The 26,303-nt window shown below is 47.2% G+C and overlaps 14 protein-coding genes across 14 annotated transcripts; 4 read left to right on the top strand and 10 right to left on the bottom strand.

The window, feature by feature from the left end:
* Positions 1-47: 47 nt before the first annotated feature.
* On the top strand, positions 48-1,466 carry GL50803_00114218 (Gamma-tubulin; the record flags this gene model as incomplete). The annotated part of the gene is made up of 1 exon (XM_001705460.2): positions 48-1,466. One exon carries the CDS (start codon positions 48-50, stop codon positions 1,464-1,466), a length of 1,419 nt encoding a protein of 472 aa, XP_001705512.2.
* A 125-nt stretch (positions 1,467-1,591) lies between these two features.
* On the top strand, positions 1,592-2,230 carry GL50803_0013690 (uncharacterized protein; the record flags this gene model as incomplete). The annotated part of the gene is made up of 1 exon (XM_001705461.1): positions 1,592-2,230. The coding sequence occupies one exon, from the start codon at positions 1,592-1,594 to the stop codon at positions 2,228-2,230; it is 639 nt and encodes a 212-aa protein (XP_001705513.1).
* Positions 2,231-2,267: 37 nt separating this feature from the next.
* GL50803_0013691 (uncharacterized protein) lies at positions 2,268-3,629 on the bottom strand (the record flags this gene model as incomplete). Its single annotated transcript, XM_001705462.1, has 1 exon — positions 2,268-3,629. The coding sequence occupies one exon, from the start codon at positions 3,627-3,629 to the stop codon at positions 2,268-2,270; it is 1,362 nt and encodes a 453-aa protein (XP_001705514.1).
* An 84-nt stretch (positions 3,630-3,713) lies between these two features.
* GL50803_0016199 (Coiled-coil protein) lies at positions 3,714-7,070 on the bottom strand (the record flags this gene model as incomplete). The annotated part of the gene is made up of 1 exon (XM_001705463.1): positions 3,714-7,070. One exon carries the CDS (start codon positions 7,068-7,070, stop codon positions 3,714-3,716), a length of 3,357 nt encoding a protein of 1,118 aa, XP_001705515.1.
* A 114-nt stretch (positions 7,071-7,184) lies between these two features.
* Positions 7,185-7,904, bottom strand: GL50803_0013694 (uncharacterized protein; the record flags this gene model as incomplete). Its single annotated transcript, XM_001705464.1, has 1 exon — positions 7,185-7,904. The coding sequence occupies one exon, from the start codon at positions 7,902-7,904 to the stop codon at positions 7,185-7,187; it is 720 nt and encodes a 239-aa protein (XP_001705516.1).
* A 203-nt stretch (positions 7,905-8,107) lies between these two features.
* Positions 8,108-12,952, bottom strand: GL50803_00114216 (uncharacterized protein; the record flags this gene model as incomplete). The annotated part of the gene is made up of 1 exon (XM_001705465.1): positions 8,108-12,952. The coding sequence occupies one exon, from the start codon at positions 12,950-12,952 to the stop codon at positions 8,108-8,110; it is 4,845 nt and encodes a 1,614-aa protein (XP_001705517.1).
* Positions 12,953-13,267: 315 nt separating this feature from the next.
* On the bottom strand, positions 13,268-14,389 carry GL50803_0016200 (Developmentally regulated GTP-binding protein 1; the record flags this gene model as incomplete). The annotated part of the gene is made up of 1 exon (XM_001705467.1): positions 13,268-14,389. One exon carries the CDS (start codon positions 14,387-14,389, stop codon positions 13,268-13,270), a length of 1,122 nt encoding a protein of 373 aa, XP_001705519.1.
* A 127-nt stretch (positions 14,390-14,516) lies between these two features.
* On the bottom strand, positions 14,517-16,127 carry GL50803_00101832 (High cysteine membrane protein; the record flags this gene model as incomplete). The annotated part of the gene is made up of 1 exon (XM_001705469.1): positions 14,517-16,127. One exon carries the CDS (start codon positions 16,125-16,127, stop codon positions 14,517-14,519), a length of 1,611 nt encoding a protein of 536 aa, XP_001705521.1.
* A 376-nt stretch (positions 16,128-16,503) lies between these two features.
* On the bottom strand, positions 16,504-17,394 carry GL50803_004188 (uncharacterized protein; the record flags this gene model as incomplete). The annotated part of the gene is made up of 1 exon (XM_001705471.1): positions 16,504-17,394. The coding sequence occupies one exon, from the start codon at positions 17,392-17,394 to the stop codon at positions 16,504-16,506; it is 891 nt and encodes a 296-aa protein (XP_001705523.1).
* Positions 17,395-17,583: 189 nt separating this feature from the next.
* On the bottom strand, positions 17,584-19,221 carry GL50803_004191 (Kinase, CMGC CDK; the record flags this gene model as incomplete). The annotated part of the gene is made up of 1 exon (XM_001705472.1): positions 17,584-19,221. One exon carries the CDS (start codon positions 19,219-19,221, stop codon positions 17,584-17,586), a length of 1,638 nt encoding a protein of 545 aa, XP_001705524.1.
* A 48-nt stretch (positions 19,222-19,269) lies between these two features.
* Positions 19,270-19,863, top strand: GL50803_004192 (ADP-Ribosylation Factor like protein 2b; the record flags this gene model as incomplete). Its single annotated transcript, XM_001705474.1, has 1 exon — positions 19,270-19,863. One exon carries the CDS (start codon positions 19,270-19,272, stop codon positions 19,861-19,863), a length of 594 nt encoding a protein of 197 aa, XP_001705526.1.
* A 55-nt stretch (positions 19,864-19,918) lies between these two features.
* On the bottom strand, positions 19,919-21,427 carry GL50803_0016202 (Axoneme central apparatus protein; the record flags this gene model as incomplete). Its single annotated transcript, XM_001705475.1, has 1 exon — positions 19,919-21,427. The coding sequence occupies one exon, from the start codon at positions 21,425-21,427 to the stop codon at positions 19,919-19,921; it is 1,509 nt and encodes a 502-aa protein (XP_001705527.1).
* A 72-nt stretch (positions 21,428-21,499) lies between these two features.
* Positions 21,500-22,537, top strand: GL50803_004197 (Phosphatidylinositol transfer protein alpha isoform; the record flags this gene model as incomplete). The annotated part of the gene is made up of 1 exon (XM_001705476.1): positions 21,500-22,537. One exon carries the CDS (start codon positions 21,500-21,502, stop codon positions 22,535-22,537), a length of 1,038 nt encoding a protein of 345 aa, XP_001705528.1.
* A 64-nt stretch (positions 22,538-22,601) lies between these two features.
* GL50803_00114210 (uncharacterized protein) lies at positions 22,602-25,868 on the bottom strand (the record flags this gene model as incomplete). The annotated part of the gene is made up of 1 exon (XM_001705477.1): positions 22,602-25,868. One exon carries the CDS (start codon positions 25,866-25,868, stop codon positions 22,602-22,604), a length of 3,267 nt encoding a protein of 1,088 aa, XP_001705529.1.
* Between the last annotated feature and the right edge of the window lie 435 nt (positions 25,869-26,303).

The raw sequence follows: 26,303 nt of genomic DNA, 5'->3' as shown, positions 1-26,303 counted from the left end.
ATATTGAAAATTTGAAGCAATTCTGCAACTTTGTAAGTGCGTTTTATATGCCGAGAGAAGTTATTACGATTCAGTGCGGCCAGTGTGGAAACCAGATAGGCGAGGTCTTCTGGAATAGGTTGTGCACTGAACACGGCATAAATCCCGACGGGACTCTCAGGCCAGAGGCGTACACCTTCAATGACAGGAAGGATGTCTTTTTCTATCAGTCTGATGACGAGCACTACGTTCCCCGGGCCATCCTACTAGATACAGAGCCAGGCGTGATCAGTCACATTCGTAACGGGCCTATCAAAGAGTTGATCAACCCTGAGAACGTTTACATTGATTCTACGGGTGGGGGAGCTGGCAACATATGGACGAAGGGGTTCCAGTGTGGAGAAGCTGGCTTTGAGAAAATAGTTGAAATTATTGATAGAGAAGCAGACGGAGCGGACTCATTGGCCGGCTTTTCTCTAACCCACAGTATCGCCGGTGGCACAGGGTCTGGTATGGGCAGCTTCTTGCTTGACAGACTTTCTGATCGGTATCCCAAGGCGCTGCTGCAGACCTATAGTGTCTTCCCCAACACTACGGCAGATATCATTGTGCAGCCTTACAATAGCATACTAACTCTTCAGCGCCTGGCACTGTGCGCGGATGCAGTTGTTGTTCTGGACAATACCGCACTCGATCGGATAATTACTAATCATATACCCAATGAGCTACTTACCAATCCGTTTGAACACGTCAACTCCTTGGTTAGCACCGTTATGGCAGCCAGCACCAGCACCTTGAGACTTCCTGGGTTTATGTCCAACGACCTGCTTAGCCTGGTGTCCAGCCTGGTGCCCACTCCCCGCCTTCACTTCTTGATGAGTTCATATACACCCATAACTTCATCAAGCTTGAATGTAAAAGAACACACGAAGGACCAGGAGGCAGGGTCAGGAGCGGTAGCAGGGGCCGCAGCTGGCGCCACCCGCAGGCAGGTCCACACAGATTCTATCGTTCAGCTGGTTAAACGCCTTCTCCACCCAACAAATGGGATGGTGAGCTGTGGCCGAGATGGAAAGTACATCTCTCTACTGAACATTGTACAGGGTGAAGCCGAAAGCAATCAGCTTTATAAGTCACTTCAGCAGATTAAGGAGGGCAGGGATGTTAAGTTTATTGACTGGGGCCCAAGTAACATGCAGATGGCCTTATCCAAGCGTTCTCCATTTACTAACGAAGCACATAAGGTGTCCGGTCTTATGCTGGCCAATCACACAGCTATCCGTAAAATCTTTGACAATATCAACAATACATTTACACAATTGTTCAGTAAGAGGGCCTATCTGCAAAACTACATCGACAGCATGGTAACCGGAGGAGAGCCTGAAATTTTAGAGCAGTTCACGGATGCACAAGCTGTATGTACATCTCTAAGTAAGGAGTATGAGGCTGCAGAAAGCAAGGACTACCTTGAGTATATCGGGATGTAGGATAGAGTGTGCAATAGACAAGTAAACCGGGGCATTTAGGGGGGGTCATGATTAGAGGGTTTTAAAAGCCCCAATGATTTGGTCACTTAACTTCATTAAAAATTTCAAGATTGCATTTTAGAAATATGCCCTCCAATGATGACCTTCAGAGCTTGCTGGCCAAATATAGAGTGGCCCCACAAATACAGGCGACATTAGACAGCGCTCTATCTCGGGCTAACGAAAGGGTAGATCAGCAGCCCGTGCATACAAATATTGCTGAAGCTGTGGCTGCCCCTGGGTCGACAGAGCTCCAGCCAGCAACGAAGTATAGCGGATCTTTGGCGCCAGAGATATCAGGTTCGTCACCTGGAACAGCCAGGCCCGGTGAGAGGCCTGCAATTCTTCCCAGAACAATGGGAGCAGATGTCTCCGTTAAGAAAGAGGACGGTCATAGAAATAGAGAAGCAGGAGATCAAAAGTCTCAACAGGTATTGCCAATGGGACTAGCCAAAGGTCAGACTCCGATAGAGAAAGCAGAGAAGAACGTCAAGATCTCTGAAGCCATTGAGCACTACAAGGAAGAGCCTCCGAGGCGCCTCGGTGCACACTCTGTGGGGACGCAGACACCACCTGTACTCACGGAAGAGAATGAAACGCTCCGCAGACTGCAAGGAGAGCTGGACCATGTCAAGGCCCAGCTGTCGTGTTTACAGGCAGAGGTCATCAAACAATTCTTCAATCTAAATAGCAAATTGACGGCTTTTTTATCTCAACACAAGTAGTAAAGCTGTTAGCAAATCACTAAAATGTCATTAGCAATTATTCCTCGCAGTTGAGCTGAAAACGGCCCCAGTTTCCCCGTTTGTAATAGACATCGTTGTTATAAACTGCCAGAAGGATGGTGCCTAATGAGAACGGTAGAGTATAATCCAAACGCGCAAGCATATCGTCGTCAGCAAACGTCATCCCAAAGAACCTCGACCAGATATATGGCCAAGAGACGTAGTGGAAAAGAAGGTAAAAGAAGAAGCCGTAGAGATGCCCCAGTATCACAGAAAAGAAGATGTAAAGAACGATACCGTACCTATTGTGACGTAGTTGATTAGTAAACGGGTCGTAGACACGACAGAGACCGTGCCACATAGGCCCAGACAAACGGAAGCCAACAATCTGGAAGCCCACCCAGCTCATGGAAATATTGCTCCACACAGCATTCGCTCGCGCGTAGAGCGTCGCCTTTGGAAACGCAAGGACGTTAATTCCATACAGAGTGGCCCACTGTAGAACAGCATATCCTAGGAACGGAGGAAGAACATAACTCAGCCGCTTTCCCGGTGACAGTTTGCTCAAGACCTCTCGCACTAGGAAGCGGTGTATTGATAGAAAGCTCAGTGTTCCCATCACAAAAGTCTGCATCATCCCACCCAGGAGCTTGTATCCTTCATAATCGGTAAACCTGGGTAGCTCCGGTGTCCAGAACAGCGTCTGGGTTAGTATCTTATCAACAAAAAGGAACCAGATGAAGAAGGAAACTGCATGTACAAAGACCATGTAACGCCAGCCAGATAGGCCAGGGATAACATTGCCACCCAAAAACGCATTAGTCATATTGAAGATAAGAAAGAGCAGCTGTTCTCTAAACGTGATAGCCCACACCGCAGGCATGTGGTTAGTCGAGCGATCAACCTGGAATACAGCTGCTATAGTTAAGTATTCTAGAAGGTATAGAGGAACGTATGTTACTAAGCAAATAAGCAGGAATATGAAGTTAAACATGGGGACTGGAATGTTTTTCTTCTGCGTCCAACTGATAAACCTATCATCTAGAAGCCCAAAGAACAGTGAAATGGACGCCACACCGAAATGAGCATGGAGTCCCCCTCCTATTTCATTCATGAGAGACTTATTGAGCCCTAAGACAATAAATGTAAACACTGCAAACAATACTGAAGCGGCATAGCCCAACACAAAGTCAAGAAGTGACAACGAAAAACCGATAGATAGTCTTTTACAGACCGACCCCCGGTCAATGAAAGGGCTATCACGAGGGAATTCAACGACGATGGTGGCCGGATTCACGGAATTAGAAACCTGGTCTGTGGCGGAAATAGCCATGTTAATGTTCTCTTTGTAGTGCGACTCGCCAAGGGCAGTACTGACGGAGCCGCTCATTGTAGTCATCGTTAGAGCAGAAAGCCAAAGTGGCCGTCTTTTTATCAACTCTATACATTTTATTCAGCAAAAGTTTCTATCTAATTAAAACAATTAAAGAGGTGCTGGGAGGTGTTTTGGCATACTGATGGGGCCTATAGCTCCCTTTGGGCCCAGCCCATTGTTAGATAGTGGACGCTTAGCCTTTGGACTAGCAGACCCCTTACTCACACGGCCCGTGAGCGGACCAGTCTGACTGAAGGATCCCATGGGTACGCCCCCCGCACTGAGGCCCGCGGTTCCCAGTGGCGCTCCAATCATATTGCCTACGATAGAGTTTTGCTGGGCGTTCATTGCGTGTGCAGGGACGCCCGGTATCTGCATAGTTCCCACTCGGCTGTTCTCCTTATGAAATCGCTTGTTGTAGGACTCTTCTCGTGCTAGAAGCTCTCGTTTATAATAAGCGACTGCTTTGGCCGCTGCATCCAGCTCTTGTTCGCGCTTATCTAACAGTGCCCGAAGCTGATTAATTAGCTCCACATCTTCTAGACGACTAGGCCTGTTTTTGAACTCTGCCTTTAAACCTTCGATCTCAAACAAGAGCTCATTTCTTGACTTCTCAGCCTCTGCCATGGCCTGTGCCAACTGCTCGTTTGCAGAAGTTAGTCTGCCCTCATACTCGCTAATCAGGCTATTGATCTTTTCCTGGTGTTCCTTTTTGAGGGCGGCCAACGCTTCCTGGTGCTTTCTAAACTCTTCGTCTAGTTTGCGTCCAGCGTCAGCTGTTACATGTTGAAGGCGTGCCTCGAGACCTTGTATCTTCTCATGGGACAGCCGCTGGCTTTCGCGCATGCTTTCAAGAGCCTCCTGGTTAATTGCAAGTTCTTTTCGGAGCGCTCGAATCTCCTTTTCATGCATATCAGTCAGCGAGGCTAGAGCTTGTTTGCTACGCTCTAGCTCACCAGATAATAATAAGTTTTCATCTGAAAGCTTTTTAATCTTTTCCTGCTCTTTTGCCAGTTGCTCGTCGTGCTCTTTCTGTAGAAGTGCTGTTCGAGCGTTGTTATCTGCTATGGTGATATTTAGTTTTTCCATTAGATCCTTATATTCACGGTCACGACTAAGGTACTTCTCTTGTGCAGACTTGAGCTCACTCTTCATCGTATCTATTTGCTGATCTTTCTCTGCTGCCAGCTTGTGACCTGCTTCCATCTCTCGTGCAAGTCTTGCCTCTAATTCAGTTATTTGTTTTTTCAATTGAATAGCCTCTGCTGACGTTGTATTGAGGGTACTGCCCAGAGTGTTCTCCATCTCGGCTATTTGTTCCTCCAGGCATTTGATTTTCTTGCTCAATTCTTTTATTTCTTTGGAAGACAAATCAGCTTTTCTAATCTCGTCTTGATATCTTTGGGTAATCTCCGCCAGTTCACGCACTTTACAATCTAAATCTGACCTTACAGAACCTAACTCCAAACGATAATTTTCCAGTAATTGTTTGAGATTTTCTATCTCACTTGTTAGTGTAGCCGTCTGTTCTGTCTTTTTCCCAAGCTCGGCATTCAAGCCATCAATCTGTCGCCGAAGGCCACCTACCAATTCTTCGTACTCTCGTTTCATAGTGTTACTGGAGTCAGCCTCGTTCCGCATGCTGGTAATATACTGTGAGACGCGCAATAATATTGTTTCTGCTTGTGAATCTAGTAATGATGAAATATCTCTCTGGGATAACTCCAGGGCATCGAGCAATAGCTTGCATGTCTCTTTCGTTGAGCCGCAGAACTGCTTTATCTCCACCTGGATACTATCCACTAACAGTTTGTACTTCATAACCTTAGTCTTTAGTGCTTCTATTTCATCCTGTGTCTTCTGCATGAGAGACGCGTTCAGCTCTTGTGCAGAACTCAGTCCACTGAGACTTTTTGATAATTCTGTCTCCAGTTCTGAAATCTTCTGTTCTAATCGTTCCACCTTCTCCTGATGTAGCTTCTCCTGGTCAGAAATGTGCGCTTTTAGTGCTGCAGATTCTGCTTCATGAGTATCTCTCTGCGCTTGTAGAGCCTTCTCATGATTTATCTTTTCTTCTACCAATGATTGCTCAAGCTCCTGTATTAGTGTCCTGAGCTTTGCTTCCAGTTGGTTATATTTATTGGACTCGCTGGATTGGGCAGTAATAAATTCATCTCGAAGACGCTGCAATTCCGTTTCTAACTTGACCACCTGTGCAGATGCGGCAGTAAGCTCTGTTTGAGCCTTTTCTTTAGCAGTGCGCTCGGCGGCCAGCTGCATCTTTAATTCATCTATCTTTGCGTTAGCATCAGAGAGCTGTGTCCGGAAGAACGATGCTTCCTTAGTGGCATTTTCAAGAGATAGCTGGAGCTTCCGCTCAGACTCCGAAGAGGCAGTGCTCTTAGACTGGAGGTCCTCTATACGTTTTCTGAGTCCGTCAATTTCTGTATTAAGCTGTGACTTATCTTGCTGTAGTTGTTTTAACAGTAAGTCCTTCTCCCCCACAGCTTTATCGAGCCCAGCACACCTGGTCTCGAGTTCTCTCAGCTTTTTTTCTAGCTCTCTAGACCCTGCAGCATGCTCATCAGATGCTTGCTTCCAATTAGCAATCTCAGTTTTCAGCTGAGCTATCTCCTTTTTCAACTCTGTAGAGGTGCTGACTTCCTGTTTATAGTTTGCTTGTGCTGTCTTAAGTTCTGCTTCCAGGCTATCTATTCGCTTTACTAGCTTGTTTATTTGGTCCCCGCTATTGAGGGACTGAGAACGTGCTTCTTCCAACTGTTTTTCTAGGGCTGCTATCTTCTTTTGCGTAACATCACTTAAACTGAGCTTGTCTTTTAGTGCCGCATTCAGTTGCTGCTTTAGATCATCTACGTCCCGTGTAGATTTGTCTAGATCTGCACGGACGGCGTCTAACTCCTTCTGCAATCTATCGCGAGCCGCTGTCATTTGGGATAACTGGGCCGCAAGGGCTTCGTTTTGGCCCCGCAGCTCAGCAGATACGCGTGCAAGCTCATCTTTTGCGGCTTTGCGGCTGTTCCGCACATCATCAACGTTATCTCTGCGAAGAGCGTCCACCTCGAGAATGAGCTGATCGATCCGCTGCTTCGTGACATCCTTGAAGCGGGTCATTCTCTCCTCGTTTTCCTTCTTGTATTCGTTCATCTTGCTGAGGAACTGCATTTTCTCCTTCTCTAAACGCTTGATATCACCTAAAAGCTTAGTGACCTCGGCCTCCAGGTCCTGCTGATGCTTCCTAAATTGCTCCTGTACCTGGCGCACCTTTTGCTCGTTGTCTGTGGCCATCTGATCGATCTGTGCCTCATAGGACTTAGCAATAAGGTTGAGGTCTATGTCCCTATCCTCGCTCTTTACGTTCAATTGATAAACCACTTTAGTTAGTTGCGCCACTTTCTTGCACAGGAGTTGATGTATACTGAGCTGCTGTTCCCCCGTGGACGCCATTTTCTGAAATTTGAATTAACAAGACTAAATTTACTGCACAAAGAACAGCACTGGTACCTGGCTCAAGTACCTGGCTCAGGTTCAAGTGTGAGACAGATCAGAAGGACAGCTGCGCTAGATCATGCCCCAGAAGTCAGAGGCCACGTGGATGAGTTGGAGATCCGTCTTCTCATAGCGGTCGTCGGTGTCGCAGTGAACTAGTAGGGCATCGGTACGTAGAATCATCTTCACCAGTACCTCCATCGCAGACTCAATAGGCTGTTCCTCCTTCTCTCCTAGTCCTGCATCCTTGTGAAGCTCCGTGTCTATCTCCAGAGAGGACGGTGGTAAGAAGCTCAAGGAAAAGGATTGTGCTATCGGAATATAGTATGCCAAAACCTTTATGGCGCTCTCAGGAACTCTTCCATTGACAGACAGGTCCTGCAGGACATTGTATAGCAGTCGGATCACCTTGTTTATAACAAATGCTGCTCGTATCTTTGCCAGAAACAATGAAAAGTCAACGTGTGGAACATTCTGGATCATGCAGAGAGGCAGCACTTTGTGCATGCTCGTTTGCGATAGTAGCAGCCGGCCTTCCTCGTTAACGAGCTTGTTCGTGAGAATGTAGTGGCTCGACGCGTTGCAAATGCCCTCTACATACACCTGGTTATCCTTCAGGATTGAAAATAGACGACTCATATAGAGACAGAAGATATCAACCGCATCCAGCGGAAGCTCTGATATCATATCGAGAATCAGCTTGATGGGAACAGACTCCTGAGCCAGAGTCCTATAGTATCTGTAAAGGAAGTCGTATGGGTCTGCTGGCCGCAGAAGAAGAAGGTGTTTCATCCCCACTTCGTAGACTCCTTGCACAGAGACTACCGTCTCCTCTGCTCGATGTAATACTCTTGCCGTGTTGTTTAATGTTGTTTAAATCTGGGTTTTTATTTTTTAATTCAAAAAAATGAGCAGGTAAATCTGATTGTAAAAAAATAAAATCTGTTCCAGTTCATTTAAACATTAGGGGCAAGATTGGACAAGGCTGTCGATCCTCAGTTTTCCAAGGTAGTGATCTCTGCAGAAGCGTGATGAAGAAGAACCATGAAGCGAACAGGCCAGTTGATTTTCCACGGCACACGTTGGGCATTTGTCTGGCTGTTTGAGAGAAGGTCCTGCAGAAACATAAAGATGAACATCTGCTTGTAATCCAGGATGATGGTCACCCGCATTTCGCCGTGCATTTCCATGTACTTCTTTTTTGTGCGATCATCTCCAGTGAATCGTGCGCACGAAAATGTAGAGCTATATCTGTCGATCATAAAGCGACCATACTTTCCTTGGAATCGCACAACTACTTTTAAGCAATGAGAATAGAGAGGCCTGTTTGGAAGCATCTCACTGAGAAGCACACAGATGTCCAGGTTTGTAGCGTCAACGGCGTATCCATTGTTGGAAACCGTGTACATGTTCATCTCTCTGTTAATATCCTTGTTGCTATTGCCATCGACGCTTGGGACAAATGAAGTCGTTGGCTTGTTGGACAGCTGCATTGTGGACCTGTTGCTTTTTGAGGCTGCATATGGTACCACTGTGGTGACATTGGTTCGCTGAAAAGATGCATATAATGGCTTCGATGTCGCGGTATTGACCAGTTCAAATTGGGGGAAAGAAGCCTCGCAGTTGTCATCCTGTCCACTTGCAACGTTGTGAAGGTCGTCTATCACCTTGTTGACTCTCTCACTCTCGTGGAGCAGTATTTCATCAATGGAACCAGTAGATATTCTAGGGACATAGATATACTCAAACCGAACATAGACAGACGCAGGAGGATTGCACGTAGGAGCAAGAGAAACAGTGGACGTTATCCTCGTGTCTTGGCTAGTTTCAACAGACCTTAGGCTCTCCCCAAAGTGGTACGCTTCAAACGCATTACTTGCATATGCATAACACAGCTTGTCATAGTTATAGAAAGAGCGATACTCATCTCGCAATATATTTGGTGGAAAAGATATATCCAATAGGGTTTTGGGATTGATTGGCCTCTTAATGGGTCCAACGTTTCCGTTCATTAAAAGTTCTGGATTGGTTGGACTCTGTAGACGGGTTGCTCGTTCATTTATACCATTTATCAGAAAATTGACCACCGGGATACACGGCTTGTAGATGTTTCCACCGCCAAATATCAATAGTAGAAGGTTCCAGACAATGGTATCCGTATCATTTTCTCCATAGAACAGTTCTTCTGTGTTGAACATGTGTGTATAATCAATACAATGCCCCATGCATAGAAACAAAAGGATGGGCTCTTCATAAAGGCCCCCAAGAGATGCCTTCAAATCCTGCCAGCTAAACCTGTAACTCTCCGGTGCATGGATACTCTTTTTCAATCTTTCAATGGATTTATCCTCTAGAAGCGGATTGTTTACGCCATCAAACTTGTATCCATCCATGTAATATTGATTCGTAATATTAGCCAATAGCTCTGCCTTTGCAGCCTTTCCCAACCGATACATAGAGATGTTGTTGAGAACATGGTCGTTCTTTGGCGCTTTCTCAATGTCTTTCTTGCTAAGATTAAGCATGGTGGTGTCGATGTCAAGTCTACGCGTAGAGCTTCTATTGCTGAAGCTGTGGAGACCGACATGGCTAGATACACGCTGACGGTACTGAGATGCTACGAGGCTTATGTAGTTCCCCTCCTCGTATGAGCCTCTGGGGCTCTTGCTGCCATACTGTCTAACCAGTGAGTGGTGGAGAATTGACAGATTGTCATCGTCAGGGTGGTACGGCGAATAGATAGAGATATAAATATTGGTGGTCTGAGGGGTGACAAGGGAGTTCGATCCCACAAATAGTAGGCTTTCCCAATGAGACATCTTGTTGGCGACGTTGTTATACAGTGACAACGACTCAGCGCTGCTATTGCTGTTGCTAAGCATAGAAGACCCCATTTCCAAATTTAGAGACGATGTCAGCGGGATCATTTCTAAGTGGGAGGGAAGATAGGGAGTGAATGGAATAGGCTTTTGGAAGCACTCTTTCCACGATGTCAACCTCAAATAATTGGGCGAATATACGGGTGATTTGCAGAGATAATATTTGGAGTTCATGGCCCAGGGAGAGTCGAACGCCAACATGACATTGATTGGTTTAGCTGTGAGGACCGTTTGCACAGGAGTTCCATCAGCATATAAAACATAGAGGATACGGGCACCCACTCGATGCGCAACAATTATGAATTCACGGCCGTTGAAAGAGGGGGAATTGTTCGTCACTACAAAATCCTGTTCGTGCGCTTCAGATTGGCTTCTCGTCACGTTGGTTATTTCGTCGAAGAAGATCCAAAAAGGAAGGCCTGCCTCCACTATGGATTTAAGCTTGTTCCATATGTCTATAGAGTTTTTCACACTATCAATCGAGGCATCAATCCTTCTAATATCAGTATGAAATGAACATGCGTGCCTAATGACAGAAGATCTGACCGGAGACTGGACCCTATCCAGCTCTCTGCTTATGAAGACATCATAAAGATAGTCTGGACTGCTTAAATGGGAAGCTGCAGCATCTAGTAGGTCATGGTGTGTGTCAAGCAACGACAAAAGCTCACTTAGGGTGTGTTTGAGGGCAGTGTCCATAGCATGTGCCTTGTTGTCAGCGGCTCGCTTGTCGCCTTTCTTAGCAAAAACGTTTTCATATAGAAATTCATAAGTTTTTATCGCTTCGCTTTGGTATACCCCACGATTAAAGGTAGAATAATCCAGATACGATGATTTTCCCGGCGGATTAAGGAAGTAGTCCTGTGAAATGTTTTTATGTCCTCCCAGCTTTCTATCCCTTGAAATGTCGTACGTCACCAGTTGAAGAGTGCATCCCTTGGGCATGGATACTCCACAGATGGATACGGGGGTCTCCAAGGTATCGGTTGTGGTGAGTCGAGGATCGGCCAGGGGAATAGGGGTTGTTATTGCAACGCCCTCAGTGTCTATAGTGGCAATTCTGTAGGACAAGTCGATAAAGCCCATAAATCCCAGAGTGTTTCGAAGAAACCGGAAGCCATTGGAATAGGAGGCATTGTCAGGCATTTGCCTGTACATAACTTCAGCTACTCTGTGCCAAGCGAGTGGTGTAGATAGCTGAGACAACGAAAACCAGCTCTGAACTTGTGCATTACTCATCGACGCGAGTACTTTTGTACGGCGCTCATCTGTGTGCTGGAGAACGCTAATGCACGCAGTGTTGATAGAGATACAGAGGACATACGAACTAATCTGAAGATCAAGGGGAGGTCGATCACTGATTAGGTTGCTTTCCAACGATACCATTTTCTCATAGAAATCCTTGTCAAAGAATTGAGAAAGATTGTCAAAAGTTCTGAGTATAAACCTGTCAATCTTAATGAGAGTGCCGTCGCGGTGCGACTGCATTTCCACGCCGTTTTCACTTACTAAGAAATCATAAAGTCCAGAGGACCTAATAGATGGTATCTCGGGTTCAATGACGTTAGAAGACAAGAAAATGGGAAACAATGCACATAAAGGTAATGCCTTGAGAACTTCTTTGTGGACACATATTAGTCTCACATTAGGCTTGATAAGGTCCGAAGAGCGTGTATTGATCACCATGGAAGATAGAGATCCCAAGGTCTTAACAAGCGAGAAGACAGCAAGAGAAAACTGTGATGCATCTAAGTTTTCCAGTGATGACTCAGTGGCTGTAGTTGAAAAGTTATATTGCTGGATTGGCTTCTGGTTTGCTGAAACATTAAGAGCTCCCAAGTCTACTTCTACATAAATAGTCGATTCATCAGCGCACACCGTATGGTTGCCCATCTGCTTACCGAAACCATAAATGTTCGACAGTTCAACGGGCTTTCTAACTCCAGTAAGTTTATCCCAAACAGGCGGCGCAGACTGCACGAATTGCATGTGCTGTTCCACAGTAGAAGTTGTGGGTTTGAAAGGTAGCACAGCTGGCTTTGGAGAAGGCTTGCTAGCAGTGTGTTTGTACATAATCTTCTCCGAAGAGAGCACGACCTGTTGTGGCTGCTGTGGAGTGGTAGAAAAAGCTATGGTAGCAGTGGCTGACACACCAGGTAGTGGGGGCGTGGGTGCACAGAGACCAGGCGGCTCGTTAAGTGGTGGTTCAATCTTGGAAAGCAGGGGAGTGATAAGATTGGAAGTAAAATTATTTTGGAGATAGTGAGAAAAAGGACTAAACGTCTTTTTCGGATTTGGAAGGCTGGCCTGTACACTAGCTATATTGCCAACGACTTTAAGGCTGATATTATTGAATTGGATAAAAAAGAAAGGGCTGACATGCCCCTGTGCCTGTGGAGATGTTAAGCGATAATTACAAAACAAAGGCTTGACGACTCCGTTGATAGCCAGTGAGAAAGAGAGCTCTTGAGCACTATACGTTGCTAACAGAGTAACAACGTCAGTGTCAAAGAATCTAAGCATGTCTAGTTGCTTTATTTTATCTTGAATGACGTCCCAGAAGATTCCTGGGGAGTCTATAGCACAGAGAACTTGACTATCAGATAGGTCATTGGCGGTACGGGGATTATTCATGAAAACGTTAAAGTAGTTGAACTCACCAAGCAGTAATGAGTCAGGCAGCTTCATGACTCCAATGGTGACTAACGGTGGCAGATGCAACGGAGTCTTAGTGTGTGCACCAGAAGGGGTCTGTCCACGAACTTGAATTGTAAGATGAGAGCCCTGAGCCGTGGAGGCATGTGCATTGATCTTTTTCAGTAGAACAAGCACATCGTCAGGGGTTTCTCCCATGTGTGTTAGCTCGGCCCCATCCTCAAGACTAATCTCCACGGCGTTGCGCCCATCATTCCTGAGCTGGTAATATAGTGTATGTTCAATAGATAGCGCCGCAGTCTTCATAGTCTTTTCGCTGTGATGCTGGGGTGAGGCTTTTCGAGCCTGCTCCTGGCGGGGATTAACAATTTTTTTTAATCCAATCTCTCAAGTATTACCCTCAATTGTTAAACTGTCAGGCAACAAAAGTTCGTTTACTAACCCTTTGTGCACTGTAGTGTAGTGTATAGTAAGATAGAATAGAATAGGATAAATCGTGCCACTCTAGTAGATTTTACTGCACCCTAAGTGGGATAAGCGAAAACGAGACTAGTCATTCTGGCGACATCCTTTTAATATGTATAAGTAAATGGCCAGACACAAGTCGCGCAAACCCTACTATCAACTAGTCAAAATAGTGACAACATCTTCGTCGTGAAGGACATGGGCCTTTCCCACCTGTTGCCCCAAATGTTTTGCACTGGTTCCATAGACAATCGCCGACTTCATCCGATTGAGTATCTCCTTGTGGATATGACGGCAGAATGTCTCAACCGTCGGCTCTTCTTTGCGAACTCGGATGATGACTGGCTCCTCAAAGTCAACCTTTCCAGCGCGCGGCTTTGTATAAACGCGTATGATGCCCAGCTTCTCCCATATTCTGTCAAGAAGCTCATCCAAATTCCACTCGTGCTCACTGGAAATGGGTACCCAGTTTGGAAGCTCATCAAAGAGATCCAGCTCCTCTATGGTGATGCTATCTATCTTGTTGACCACATAGAGCGCCGGCATGTAGACACGATTGCCTTCTATTACGTCAATGAGATCGTCGACGGTGACGTTTGCATCCTGAATAGTGACATCTGCATTGTGGATTTTATACTCGCTGAGGATGGAAGTAACAAGAGCTTCTGAGAGATTCTTTAGCTCTTCACCTCCAGGTATCCCAATCGAGAAGGTGATGCCACCTCTGTCTTTCCTGTCCACCTTGATCAAGGGAGGGCGCTTATTAAGTCGTATTCCAAAGCCTTCAAGCTCCCTCTCTATCTTGCGCTTCATTGCTAAGGACTTTGTTGCGTCCAGGACTATCAGGATTAAGTCGGAAGTGCGAGCTGTAGCTATTACTTGACGACCCTTACCCCGGCCGTCTGCAGCACCTTCGATTATCCCAGGCAAGTCCACAAGCTGTATCTTAGTGTTCTTATGGACAAAGGTCCCTGGAATCGCTGTCAACGTTGTGAACTCATACTCAGCCACCTCAGACTTCGCTGAAGTAAGCTTTGTCAGGAGGGTACTTTTTCCAACAGACGGAAAGCCAACAAGGCCAACGCGCGCATGGCCCGTCTTAGACACGTCAAACCCTATCCCCCCGGTGCCACCCCTCTTGGTGGTTGTCCCTATCAGGTCACGGCGGAGCTGGGCCAACTTGGCCTTGAGGCGGCCGATGTGGAACTCTGTCGCTTTGTTCTTCTGGGTGCGCGCTATCTCCGCCTCAACCTCGGCTATCTTATCGGCCAGAGACATAACAATTATTTTCAAATTAGCAAGGAAGTGAAGGCAAGCTCTGGGAAAATTTATTCATAAAGGACTTTACCAATATTACCAAACGAAGGCGGAGGCCACAAGAATCAAGGCACAAGCAGTACCTCCATTACAGCGTATCTACAGCAGATACCAAACCGAGATTTTCTAGCGAGTGTGTGGGCTTATTCTTGATTACCTTCTTCTTCTTGAGGAAGAACCAGCAAAGGACACCAGCAACCACCAAGAGAACTAAGACCACGACCACTATGGCGACTACTGACCCAGTAGCAAGGCCTGCCTTATTGGACATGGCAATGCATGTACTCCCCTGCAAAATGTATCCGTCTTTGCAACGGCACATTTCTCCAGCCACTCCGATAAAATTGTCTGGGCATCCCAAGGAACACGACCGCCTATCTGGCTGAATGCTGTACGCAGGATACACACAGGTCAGGCACAAGCCAGCATTATCACAGGTGGAACAGCCGGTGACGCTAGCTGGGCAATTAGTTACTGAATCGCACGTTGTACTGACTTGATTAAAAACATAGCCATCACTGCATTCGCATTTGTTGGGAGAGCCCGCTGCTGGCCGCTGACTCGGTGCTGGGCACGACTGGAGGCACATAGACTTATCCAAACTGAGATAGCCTGACCCACAGTCGTTACACTGAATCACGGTCGACTGAAGGTCACACTTAGTACACCCGCTGATGGCGCATGTTGTGCAGACTCCGTTTGAAGCTGACGAACATACCTGCTGTCCCATGCGTTCAGTGGTGTTGTAGCAGCCTCCCATGTATAGAAAGACGGTGGTGCCAGGGTTATGCTTTCGGCAGTCGAGACACATACCCTTCGCAGCGTCCTTAGAACAATTATCAACATTCAGTGTCCGCTTGCAGCCCCCCTCACGTGGTACTTCGTTTTCATTTGCACACTCTTTGCAACCTGTATAATCTCCAAGAACAAACTGATTTTCTGGGGAGCAGATTGAAGCACTGTACTGCTGATTTCTATCGTAGCATCCGCCATTGTGATATATGTGTGTCTTATAGCAGTATGTGCAATATCCATCGCTACAGATGTGCGGGTTAAACTCCTTGCACGAGCCATCTATGGGGGCATATTCTTTCAAGAAACAAACAGTGCACTGGACACCGGCGTCCTGGAATGGTGCGTGCTTCCAAGAGCCCTCGAGACACACTGCACAACCTGCTACACCTTGATTTCCACTGAATCCAACATTGTCAGAGCACAGGATGCACTTCTCAGGTGCTTGATTGTTTGGATTAACAAACACAAATCTACTATTGGGATTGCACGATGAACAAACTCCGTTGCTAGCCGTAGAGCAAATGTTCGATCCAGGGAAATCCTTAGTATCATAGCATCCCCCATAGAAAAGAAAGAACGTATTGTCACTTGCAGACTTTGCGTTACAGCCTGTACAGTATGATGACCCGTTCTTAGTCACCTTCACACACATAGAGGTATCTGGGTTCTGGTCGCGTCCAGAACCATCACTACAAACACCGTTGATAGGAACCTTGTCCCCCTGACACTCTGTGCAAACGTTAGCGAATCTTCCTATGTTGATACACTTGTTACTAACGCAAGAGCCTACCTGTCCAGCACGGCAAGTATCTCCAAAACCATTACGGTACGGTTCAGAAGAGTCTATTGTATTTGTTTCCGAGCTCAATATAGTTACCGTAGTCCATACGAAAGTAAAGAACATCCTTCGTAGATTATGTTTTTAACTAGCCATCTACATAAACGCCCACAGGAAAGACAAGGAACGATGGACAACGTGGCGTGAGGAAGAAGCTAATCGCTCTAGATCATAATCTCGACATTTGGCGAAGCACAATTGTGGATAAAGACGCATACATGTACACACATACATAAAATCAGTTCACTCACTCTACTCTAGCAAGATACATACATTAGCATGTGTAATGTAAGCAAAAGATAACCATGAACAGTCTCAATCCCCCTCTATTCCATATATCTCCATCAAAACATTACAAAAACATTACAAATTCACAACTTAGATCAGCTCCAAGGTTAAGCACAAGAGCTGAACAGTGTTAGAATTAGATATTTTGCCTCATCTACTTCGCCGGCAGAATGGAGCTGCTCGGTATTTGCTGAATAGAAAAGGGTGTGCCCCATTGTGGCAGGCAAGGAGGGGGGATGCTCAGCAGCTCATATGAGATTGGATTGTTAGTCAGCGGGGCGGTAGAAGTAACGCCTTCTGTGTGGGCATTTTTGGGATATGAGAAGGACATGACGGGCGCAGTGGATATGAATGGAAGATTTGTGATAAAGTTGTTTTGTATGGGGGCAAAAACAGGTGTGGACAGAATGCGGTCCGGAGCCTCCATGTATAAGGGAGGCGGTGGCTTGTAGACTGGCTGTGCTGGCTGTGCACTGAACGGGGCGTTGAGTTGTGCTGTGAAATCAGCCTTATCTGGGAGAACAGGGACAACCCCCTTCTGGGCAGTTTTCTGAGCGCTGTTTTGGTTGGGCCTAGTAGACCTGCGAGAAGGGAGGGTTATTCCTGCGTTCGCCATGGCTGTCTGCACACAGCGACTGCGCAAAAGATTGTTGTACGTCATAGTGAACTCTGCCCTATGATAATTCCGACTCAACGACGCCTTCAGCTTTGACCTGAACTCGTCGAGCAGGATTGAACGGTCTTCTATGCCTCGCAATATCGTGTTTCTAATTATAGCTTTATCAACCGGCGTGACTTTTGTTCCTGTAATGTGGCGAACATAAGTTTCGTGATACCAGTGATATGCGCTGTTCCTGCTTATATTGAGATGCTTCACTATCGCGTCCCAGCTCACACGGATGCTAGAAACTTGTTCGTGTAGCAGGACGGGATTGGCAAGAAGTTCCTCCACTGTGAAAGCCCCTCCGCGCACACGCACAACATTGGCCGCCAGACCCTGCAGGATCTGTTTTTGCTCTAATGTACATTCAAGATGTTGTGGCATTTTTTGAGGACACCTGTGTTGCGTTTAATAAATACATTCTATCAACACAAAGTGCATGCAAAGGTAAAAGGAATGGAAGAAGTAAGTAAGAGGTGTTCTACGGTGTCGACTTGCTGACTCCATCAGCTCCACAAATCTACAAGCCTGCAGCCTTTGGACGTCAAAAATTAATAAAGTTAGTGAAGATATTTATCGATCTTTGTCCACGGTGGCTGCATCAGAGAGTTTAATGAACTTGGCTACTAGTTCTGTTGATCCTATACCGTCTCGAAACCATGGATGCGACAGTACCTCGGGCATTTTGAGCCGCTGCTTTATGTTGGGGTGCAACATACCGCACAATAAGTTACAGAAGAGGGAGCCTTTGTTGCCCCCATCGCTCCTGGCACTTTTGCTGGACACACCGTCTACTATGGTGTTCATTGATTGTACCATCTTAGGCTTCTTAATGGTGGCAGGATTAGAATGCAGTTGGGGTAGCTGACGTGACCGCTCGGGTGCTGCAAAGAAGCTCTCAGAGTAGAACCCTTCCGGTATCTCAGGATAGTATTTATTTAGAAGGGACAGCAAACCAGATTGAAATTCATGCTCTGATGTCAGTACAAGCTTGTCGAAGTCGGGAGCAGAATATACCGATTCGAACGGCGACAGCGGCCCCAGAAGCTGGTTTGTTTTGTAAACGTATTCTATGTCGTTAGAACAGCTAAACAGAGGCCTCCCACATATAACCTCAAAGAAGAGCAAGCCCAATGAGTACACATCGACACAGTAGTCGTAGTCTGTCCGGCCCAGACACAACTCTATTGCCCTGTAGTTACGTGTGCCAGAATTAGAAAGCTTTGCCTCCGAGATATGGCACGACTGTCCAAAGTCACCCAGCTTGACTGTGCCATCTGCTGCAAGTAGAAAGTTTAGCAACTTCAGATCCCTATGGATAATGTTGCGGCTATGGACGTATGCGACCCCCCGGGCCATTTGCAAACAGATGTTCTTGGCTATAGCAATGGGAAGGCGCTGGGGCAGATGGAACCGGACATCATTGCAATACAGGAGATCGTGAAGGTTGTACGGAAAATATGCCATCACTATAAAGTACACTTTTGTGAGACGGGCACCAGAGCGTGATGTAATGTGCGATGACCGTGATCGCACGCTTCCAGATGGACCCCTACTTCTTCGCTGTTTCTCAATGGACTCAGCAACGCTTGATTGGCTGCCCAGCAAGGTATCTGAACTATTTAACTGGGCTGAGTGGGGTGACGTGGCCCCGGTGCTGAGGGGTACTATGCTCAAGTCTTCCTCTGTTAAGTCGTGCTCATCTGTAAGCCTCGGAATGCTCTCAGTTGTGGTTCTATTCGACATGTTTGAGACGTTATACATGTTAGATGCTAGTACCTGCGAATCGCACTCGAGCACATCTGCAAGTGGTGCCTGACTTAAAGCCCTTCTCAACTCCTGTCGATTCTCCTCTTCGAAGGACTCCTCTGAGGACTCCTCTCCGTCCGATGTTGCTGTACAGTGTAGCTCTTCAGAATCACTATTGGCTATGAAGCGAGACCCTTTCCGAGAGTGACTGTAAGGCATTGACTCGAAAAAATCAAGCAACTCCACAACATTTTCATGACAGAGAGCCTCCAGAAACATCTTCTCCCGATGAGGGTCGTTTGAAAGTATATTTCTGTCATTCTCTGGGATTTTGTTCAGCCGCTTGAGGGCAACCAGCCGGACAGGATTTCCTGCTGCATTTCGTTGCACTGCGCAGAAGACAGAGCTAAAGGCACCACTGGAGAGCTCCTTGGCGTCTGTATAAGTGTACTCTACGCTCATTTGATGTGAAAAAATCTTATTCTTGTTAACCAGATTTAGGACAATCTTATGGGCTTTCTCTCCGTCTTGCGCGCCATCAAAGCCTCTGAAAATGAAGCACGAGTCTTAGTTGTTGGGCTGGACTGCTCTGGCAAGACCACTATCGTCAGCTCTCTTCTGGGAAAGCCACTTACAGAGATTGCACCGACTCTTGGTTTCAAAATCAGCACGTGGCGACCCCAGAACACCTCTATGGCCGTTGCGCTTTGGGATGTTGGTGGACAGCAGACCATCAGAACATACTGGCGCAACTACTTTTCATCCACGGATGCGCTTATTTGGGTGGTCGATTCCACAGACCGGCGAAGGATGGACACATGTAGAAAGGCACTCAGCGAAGTTCTTCATGCCGAGCGCCTCCAGGGCTGCCCTGTGATGATCCTATGCAACAAGCAGGACATACCTTCAGCCTTGTCTGTTGAAGAGATTTCTGCTGCCATTACCCTAGATGCTCTATGCAGTAATAGAAAGTGGGCTGTGCTTCCCTGTTCTGCTATGAGTCGCCAGGGCCTCGATGAGGCTTTCTCATGGCTTCTCTCGGAGCTCCTTATCGATAGCGGCAATGCACGTGAAGACGACAACCTGGAGACTGCTATTTGGTGAGCTGCCATGCTGCAGTCCTTAGAACGCTATACTTGGTACCCGGACTTGGGTTCATTTACTTGATCAGATCGAGCATATTCTCTGGCTTTCGGGTGTAGTACTTAACTATTTCGTCTGGGAAGCACGCATTGCATTGCTCGATGGCTTCATAAAGTTTTGTTCCCGGCTCACATGCGATGGATTGTATTTTCTGCAATCCGCCGGATGTAACAAATTGTCTCCTGGACTCTACATCCTTGGGGAGTATCTTTGCATACTGAGCCACGACGTGCTTCAGTATGGACGGTGGACTCTGGAAGAGCAGGGGGTCAAGGGCAGGGAGCGCTGTTGTCTTTTGTACAGTGAACTTGATACTTCTCTTCGCCTTTTGTCTTAGGTCGTCACTGGAGCTCTCACTGATGAATAGAGCCAGAAGTTTGGGCAGAACGTTTGCGTCACAGATGGCTTTCGCATGGTCGGGGGAGTGACGGCCTATCTGCCCCAAGGTCCAAACAGTTGCAGCCAGCACATGATCCTCTACTTCAGAGACCAGGCAACTGACTAACGGCGTCACCCCCTTTGCAACTATAATGGAGAGGGCCAAAGTTTCGCTAAAGGCTGCTATAAAGCCCAGAGCCATTATTCCTGGAAGCCGGTCTGGTCCTCGCGTCACAGATATGAACTCAACGAGGGCACCAATGCCTCCAGCATTAACGACTAGCTGAGCCAACTCTGCTGTGTGCTTTACCACCTCGCGAACAAGTGTCGCCGCGTTGCGCGAAGTAATACTGTCCTTGTCCCGAAGAAGAAGAAGGGCACGTGGAAATATCTCACCTTCAACGCAGAGCTCTGCCAGTTCCACTGAGTGCTTGGCCAGCTGAGACAAGGCGGAGCACACCTGGCGTCGCACCCTCGCATCCTTAGACGAGATTAGAGGACTGATGTAGGAGATAGCCCCAGCGTCCACGACTGCTTGTGCGAGTTCTGGTGTGTGTTTAGATATGTCTGAAAGAGCCGAAACAGCGATGCGTTTCAGGCTCAGCTCAGGTTCTTGTGCAGCAGCAATGAGAAAAGGAACAGCGCCAGCATCAACAACTGCTTGCGCTAAGTGCTCGTTATGACGTGCAATGTACCCCAGTGCCCAAGCTGCAGCCTCCTTGACACACGGATCAAACTCGTCCAAACAGATTGCAAGAGGCTCTAAAGATCCTGCATCAACCACAGCCTGGGCCAGAGACGGAGAGTGACGGGCGACACTGCGAAGCACAAATGCTGCGGCTTTTTGGTAGTGCCGATTCCGTTCCGCGAGAGAGAATACCAACTGAGGAAGAACATCGTTCGCAACGACCAGTTCGGCCATCTCCTCGGAAAAGTTAGCAATTCTCCCTAGAGCTGTGGCCGCAGAGTGCTGTATGGATGGCACATTATCCATTAACAAAGATCTGCAGAGAGCCACACCACCGAGAGATTTTATCGTTTCCACATTCTGGGGATGCTGTGCTAATTCTGCTAGCCCCTGAACAAAATCTTGCCGTGCTTTCTGATAGGCCTCGAAGTGCGCTACGACGAAGCGATTAGTTGCCATGCTTTTTGAAAATACGAAGTTGGGAAATTCAAAATTTTGTGTCTTAAAAACAATATTCGACAACAAAAATACATGCGCTACTATGTGTTTGCCATCCCCCTTCCCTTCTCGATCGAGAAGTATAAACTCGGGCAGCTCTACATGGTTGCCAGATCTACCTTAGAAGAGAGCTCCAAGAAGTCTTCTGATGGGTTTGAGATTCTCAAAAATGAGCCGTACACTCGCACACTCCCCTCAGGACAGGAGGAATCCGGCATCTATACCTTTAAGCTGCTTCACTTGTCCAAAATGGTACCCAAGGCCATTGCAAATCTGATTCCCAAGAAGGGTCTCAAGATGGAGGAGACCTGTTACAACGCCTTCCCCCACACGGTTACGTCCTACCATAACCCCGGGTACCCCGATAAGCTGGCGATGTCGGTTGAGACCTGGGTCTATAGTGCTCCGAAGAACGCATCATACGCCGAGACCTTCGACCTCCCCGAGGAGGTTCGCAAGAGTATACCGGAGTCATTTACTCTTGAGAAGAAAGATAAGGAATCGCTGAAGAAGGACAAGGAGGCCCTTAAAGAGCGCAAAGATACAGAGGATATTTCGAAGCTAGAGTTTGCAGAGGCCAAGGGGGGTGTCATCGAGCGTGTGTATTGCGATGTCACACAGCCTCTGAAGATAGACAAGAAAAAGGAAGCTAAGGAGAAGAAGCTTGCTGCCAAGGAGAACAGGGAAGCACCGAAGGCTCTCAGTGAGGGCCCTCTGAAGGCAGACATTAAGCGTATCTCTAAGGAAAACAACGGCGACCATTGCATAGTCTACAAAATCCTGAAGGTCCATACGGCTTTTCCAGGCGAGAAGCTCATCGAAGGCATACTAGGGAAGAAGATGGAGTCGGTGTTCACAGAAACACACAAGAAGTGCTGTATCTGGTGGGATGAGTGGAAAGGAATGACTATGGATGACATCAAAAAGATGGAGAATGACGCGGCCGAGGCCTTGAAGAGGACCATTGCGGAGCGCGAGGCAGCAAACAATGACTCCAAGGAAGAAGAGTCCACTGGAGATGATGATGACGACGAAGTTGTCGAGGATGCCGATAAGGCCGATGACAAGTGAATGTACTTATTCCTATCTTTACGGCTATTCTCCGCTAAAGATGAGATTAGTGACGGCTGGTCAATTAGAGGATTGACACCCCACCACTAACGCTTTGGATACGGCGAACACTTGCGTCCAGTGGTGAGTGGATGCTGTTGACCATTTCACGATCTGCCAGTGGCATGGAATCTCCCAGATCTCTCTGGTGGCCTCCGTTGGCTTTGCAACAGGTAAAGGAAACCTTCCCCAGCGCAACTAGGACCAGAAGAATGACCGCAACTACGGCGATTATCGTCATAATGCTGATGGATGCAATATACCCGCTCTGATTTACGCCTGATTGTGATCCACAGAACGTTTTATAGGATTGCCCTGGAGGACAGAGTATATTTCTATCTAAGTTGGAGGGCGGACCTACACACATGCCGGTTGTGAGGCCCATGCACCCCTTGGCACAGAGCTGATTCTTGATGTAGTACTCCTTGGATGGGCAATCACAGATATAAAAGCCATCATTGACATAGGTACACATGCCCAATCCATTACATTGATCGTTCTTATACCCCCCGCAGGTTTCGTATGTGCAGTCGACACCTTTGTAACCCCGAACACACTTGCACGATCCATATGAAGAACCAAAGGACTTGTCACAGCTACCTCCATGAGCACATGCTGAGTCGGTGGTGCAATTTCCACAGCGCAACCCTCCAAAGCCAGGATTGCAGTCAACGGTAAGAGGACTAGTGTAGTGCCCCCGGCAGACGGAGAAGTCCGGGCACGTGTCTGGCGCTACATGCGCTGCAACGAAAGGCTTGCCATCCATGTACTCACTGGACAGTGTTATGTTGACGTTGAACTCCACAAAGATGCAATAGTTGCCCTCCCTCCAGCGCGGATTATCTACCGAGCAAGGGTTGGGTAAAACTTGAAGGCCTGGGTACTCGTTCTCGTACTTAATGAGATATTGGCGCCTACTAGGGTTGTTTAAATTGAACCCGTGATAATAGCTACCTGATGTAGTTTGATAGCTGCTGTTCTTCTTCGCCTTGTCCCAGGTCAAATACGTCACGTTGGTTTCGCTTGCCTGTCCTTCTGTTTCTACAATTTGGAAGTTCATCGAGCCATCGTCCATGCTGATCGTCCCGTCCGAGTATCCCACCATCTTGAAGGGATCGGATTGTGATGGAGACGAGGAGAATGTTACATTGCTCATGCATGCTGATATGTTTGCTGTATGTGCTGCACCCACCATCGCACCAGCCTTAGCTGATTGGGCTTGGCTCAGCGTGATCGATCCAAAAGCCTGAGTTGAGTTTAAGACTGACGAGCTCTCCATTGTCCCTACAAAGCCACCAATCCTCATACCCTTTTTAGAGTCGAAAGCTGCACTACCAGGATTAGTTACTTTGATGTTGGCTTTTGCCCACGCTCCGTTGACGTATGATGTCACACCATTCAGTGTCCCAACAAACCCCCCTACAGAATAGCGACCAGCATCCCCAGTGGCTGTCACATCAATGATGTCGGCCTCGCAAAACCCGCCGTAAGAGTGAGCTCCCTGGAGAATCCCAGCAAACCCTCCTACATTGAGAGCTGCTTGGGCTACCGACTTTCCAATTAGAGCTTTACTGAAAGCACCAGTATAGCGAACCAAGGCATTCCCTTCTAGTCCCCCACCGAACCCGCCTACACGGACAGATGCCTGTTCTGGCCCGCCACTGGTGCCATTTATGTATGCGTTGTATATCATCATATGATTTCCGTGCGTTTCAAGCCCGTCTCCGACAAAGCCGCCGGCAGCAGCAGATGAAAGCTTACTTTCCGCTGATATATTCTGGCTATTGTACGAGTAGGAAAAATCGTACTTTGCCATTTTGGAGAACGCGACAAAACCGCCTGCTGTAGCATGATTGCTAATTGCGTAACTAGAGGACGTCTCTGTTGCATTGACTGTATTGCTGTATGCTGCACATGAGTAAATCCGTATGAGTCTCACTGCTTGCATTGCTATTTTTCCTGCAAACCCGCCTATGAAGATAGAGCCAGGACCGGTTCCACTAACAGTTGTTACATTGGAAACACTGGAATTGATAACGAGCATTTCCCCGTTCAGTGAGTCTCCTCCAATAATACCGGCAAGGCCTCCTACAGCCATGATCATGTCTGAAGAGCTAGCAACTGAAGATGCTACAACGCTCTGTGCATATGAATAGATCCTATCAAGGGATGAAAAGACATGACCAAACACCCCACCACACGTTACTGTATCGCGTGCTTTGCAGCTGACAGATCCGTTGAACAGCATCGTATCAAACTTCCCTGCGTCTGCACTGCCTATCACCCCACCAGTTGTGCATGACAGTGCATCACAACTAACGGTTGAGGGGCCGCCAAAGGTTAAATTATATACCGCTTTCCTTGTGGAGACCATTCCGGCTATCGCGCCAGAGACACAAGTTCCCTCTTCAGCAGCACAGGTAGTGTTCTTGTTCCAACTCAGTATTTTGTACAGGCCTCCGACGGAGCCAAACGCGCCGCCGAGAAACAGGGTTGGAGTACCCTTTCCAGTTATAGTTCCAGAGGTCTGGTTAGTTCCTATTGTGGCGTGCACCACGTCTGCAGCACAGTACCCCACAGCGCCACCGACATATGCCGTAGTGTTACTCTTAAGAGCGACCTGCATAGTAGACGACCAGTGTATGATGAAGTGCTGCAGTGGGGTATCGCTTTCGAATCTACCGAAGAAGCTGCCGATATTAAGAGGATAGTATACACTGTTAACGTTGCTGAGAGAGACATTAACAAAGCCCCTCATCTCGGTGATGGGCTCCCCGTTTTCATTCTCTAAAAGGCCAACGATGCCTCCGATGGAGGATCCTTTGTCCAGATAAGGGTGTTCGCTTGAGCTAGAAGGTGTGGAAAAGGTGCCTTCGATGGTTCCAGTTACATTGATCATGTATAGTCGTGGCTTGTAGGCATACCCTGCCACAGTGCCCAAGTTCAGGATTTTGCTGTCAACCATTGTATGACTGATAACAAGGGATACTGCTGCAACAGTCCCCTGGTCCAGAAATCCAAATATTCCGCAGTTAACGTACTCATTAGGCGTTCCGCTAAGATCAAACCGTATATTGCTCAGCGTGTGATTCTGACCATAGAGGCTACCGGTAAAAACAGGAATGGGGACTATGGGGCGCTGAAAGGCGATGTCTGCACCTATTGCATAATCGCAGCAAGGACAGTCCCTGATTTTGTTAAAATCGCTTTCGCTATAGATGCCTATCGTGGTATCGCGACGCTGGCACTCTTCAGTGAGGCTAAGGACTAGAAGCCAGGTCAAGCAGATCATTTGCTTTTTTAATTTGTTTAATTTGTTTAAATCATTGTATCTTCCACCACTATTTTGGAAATATTAATACTTGTGGACGATATGCTCCTTTACAACATACTCCCCATCAATCTTGAACAAACTTTTTGCCACCACAGTGACGCTGTTTCTCGATCATCCTAGCATCCTACTCTAATGCTGACGTATCTATACTTTCCATCCTGATGGCGAGTAAACACATCTACACACCAAAGGTCCTTTACTCAAGGCCACATAGGGCTTTTGCATCAGTTGATAATGTCCAAATATTTACAGGATGGTAAGGTAGTCTCATAAGATGAAGACTGCTGAAGACCCATGGCTTCCGTAGTACTAAATTGATACATGGTGCAGTAAGGGCTAGGCCGCTGATCTGGTGATTATAACCTAAATTTACACCCACAAAGTAAACAGTGG

This window comes from Giardia intestinalis, chromosome 2 (genome assembly GCF_000002435.2).
Source record: "Giardia intestinalis strain WB C6 chromosome 2, whole genome shotgun sequence".
In the NCBI taxonomy this organism is placed as follows: Eukaryota; Fornicata; order Diplomonadida; family Hexamitidae; genus Giardia; species Giardia duodenalis.
The sequence above is the reverse complement of the archived record's forward strand: the minus strand, read 5'-3'. Positions and strand labels throughout refer to the sequence as shown.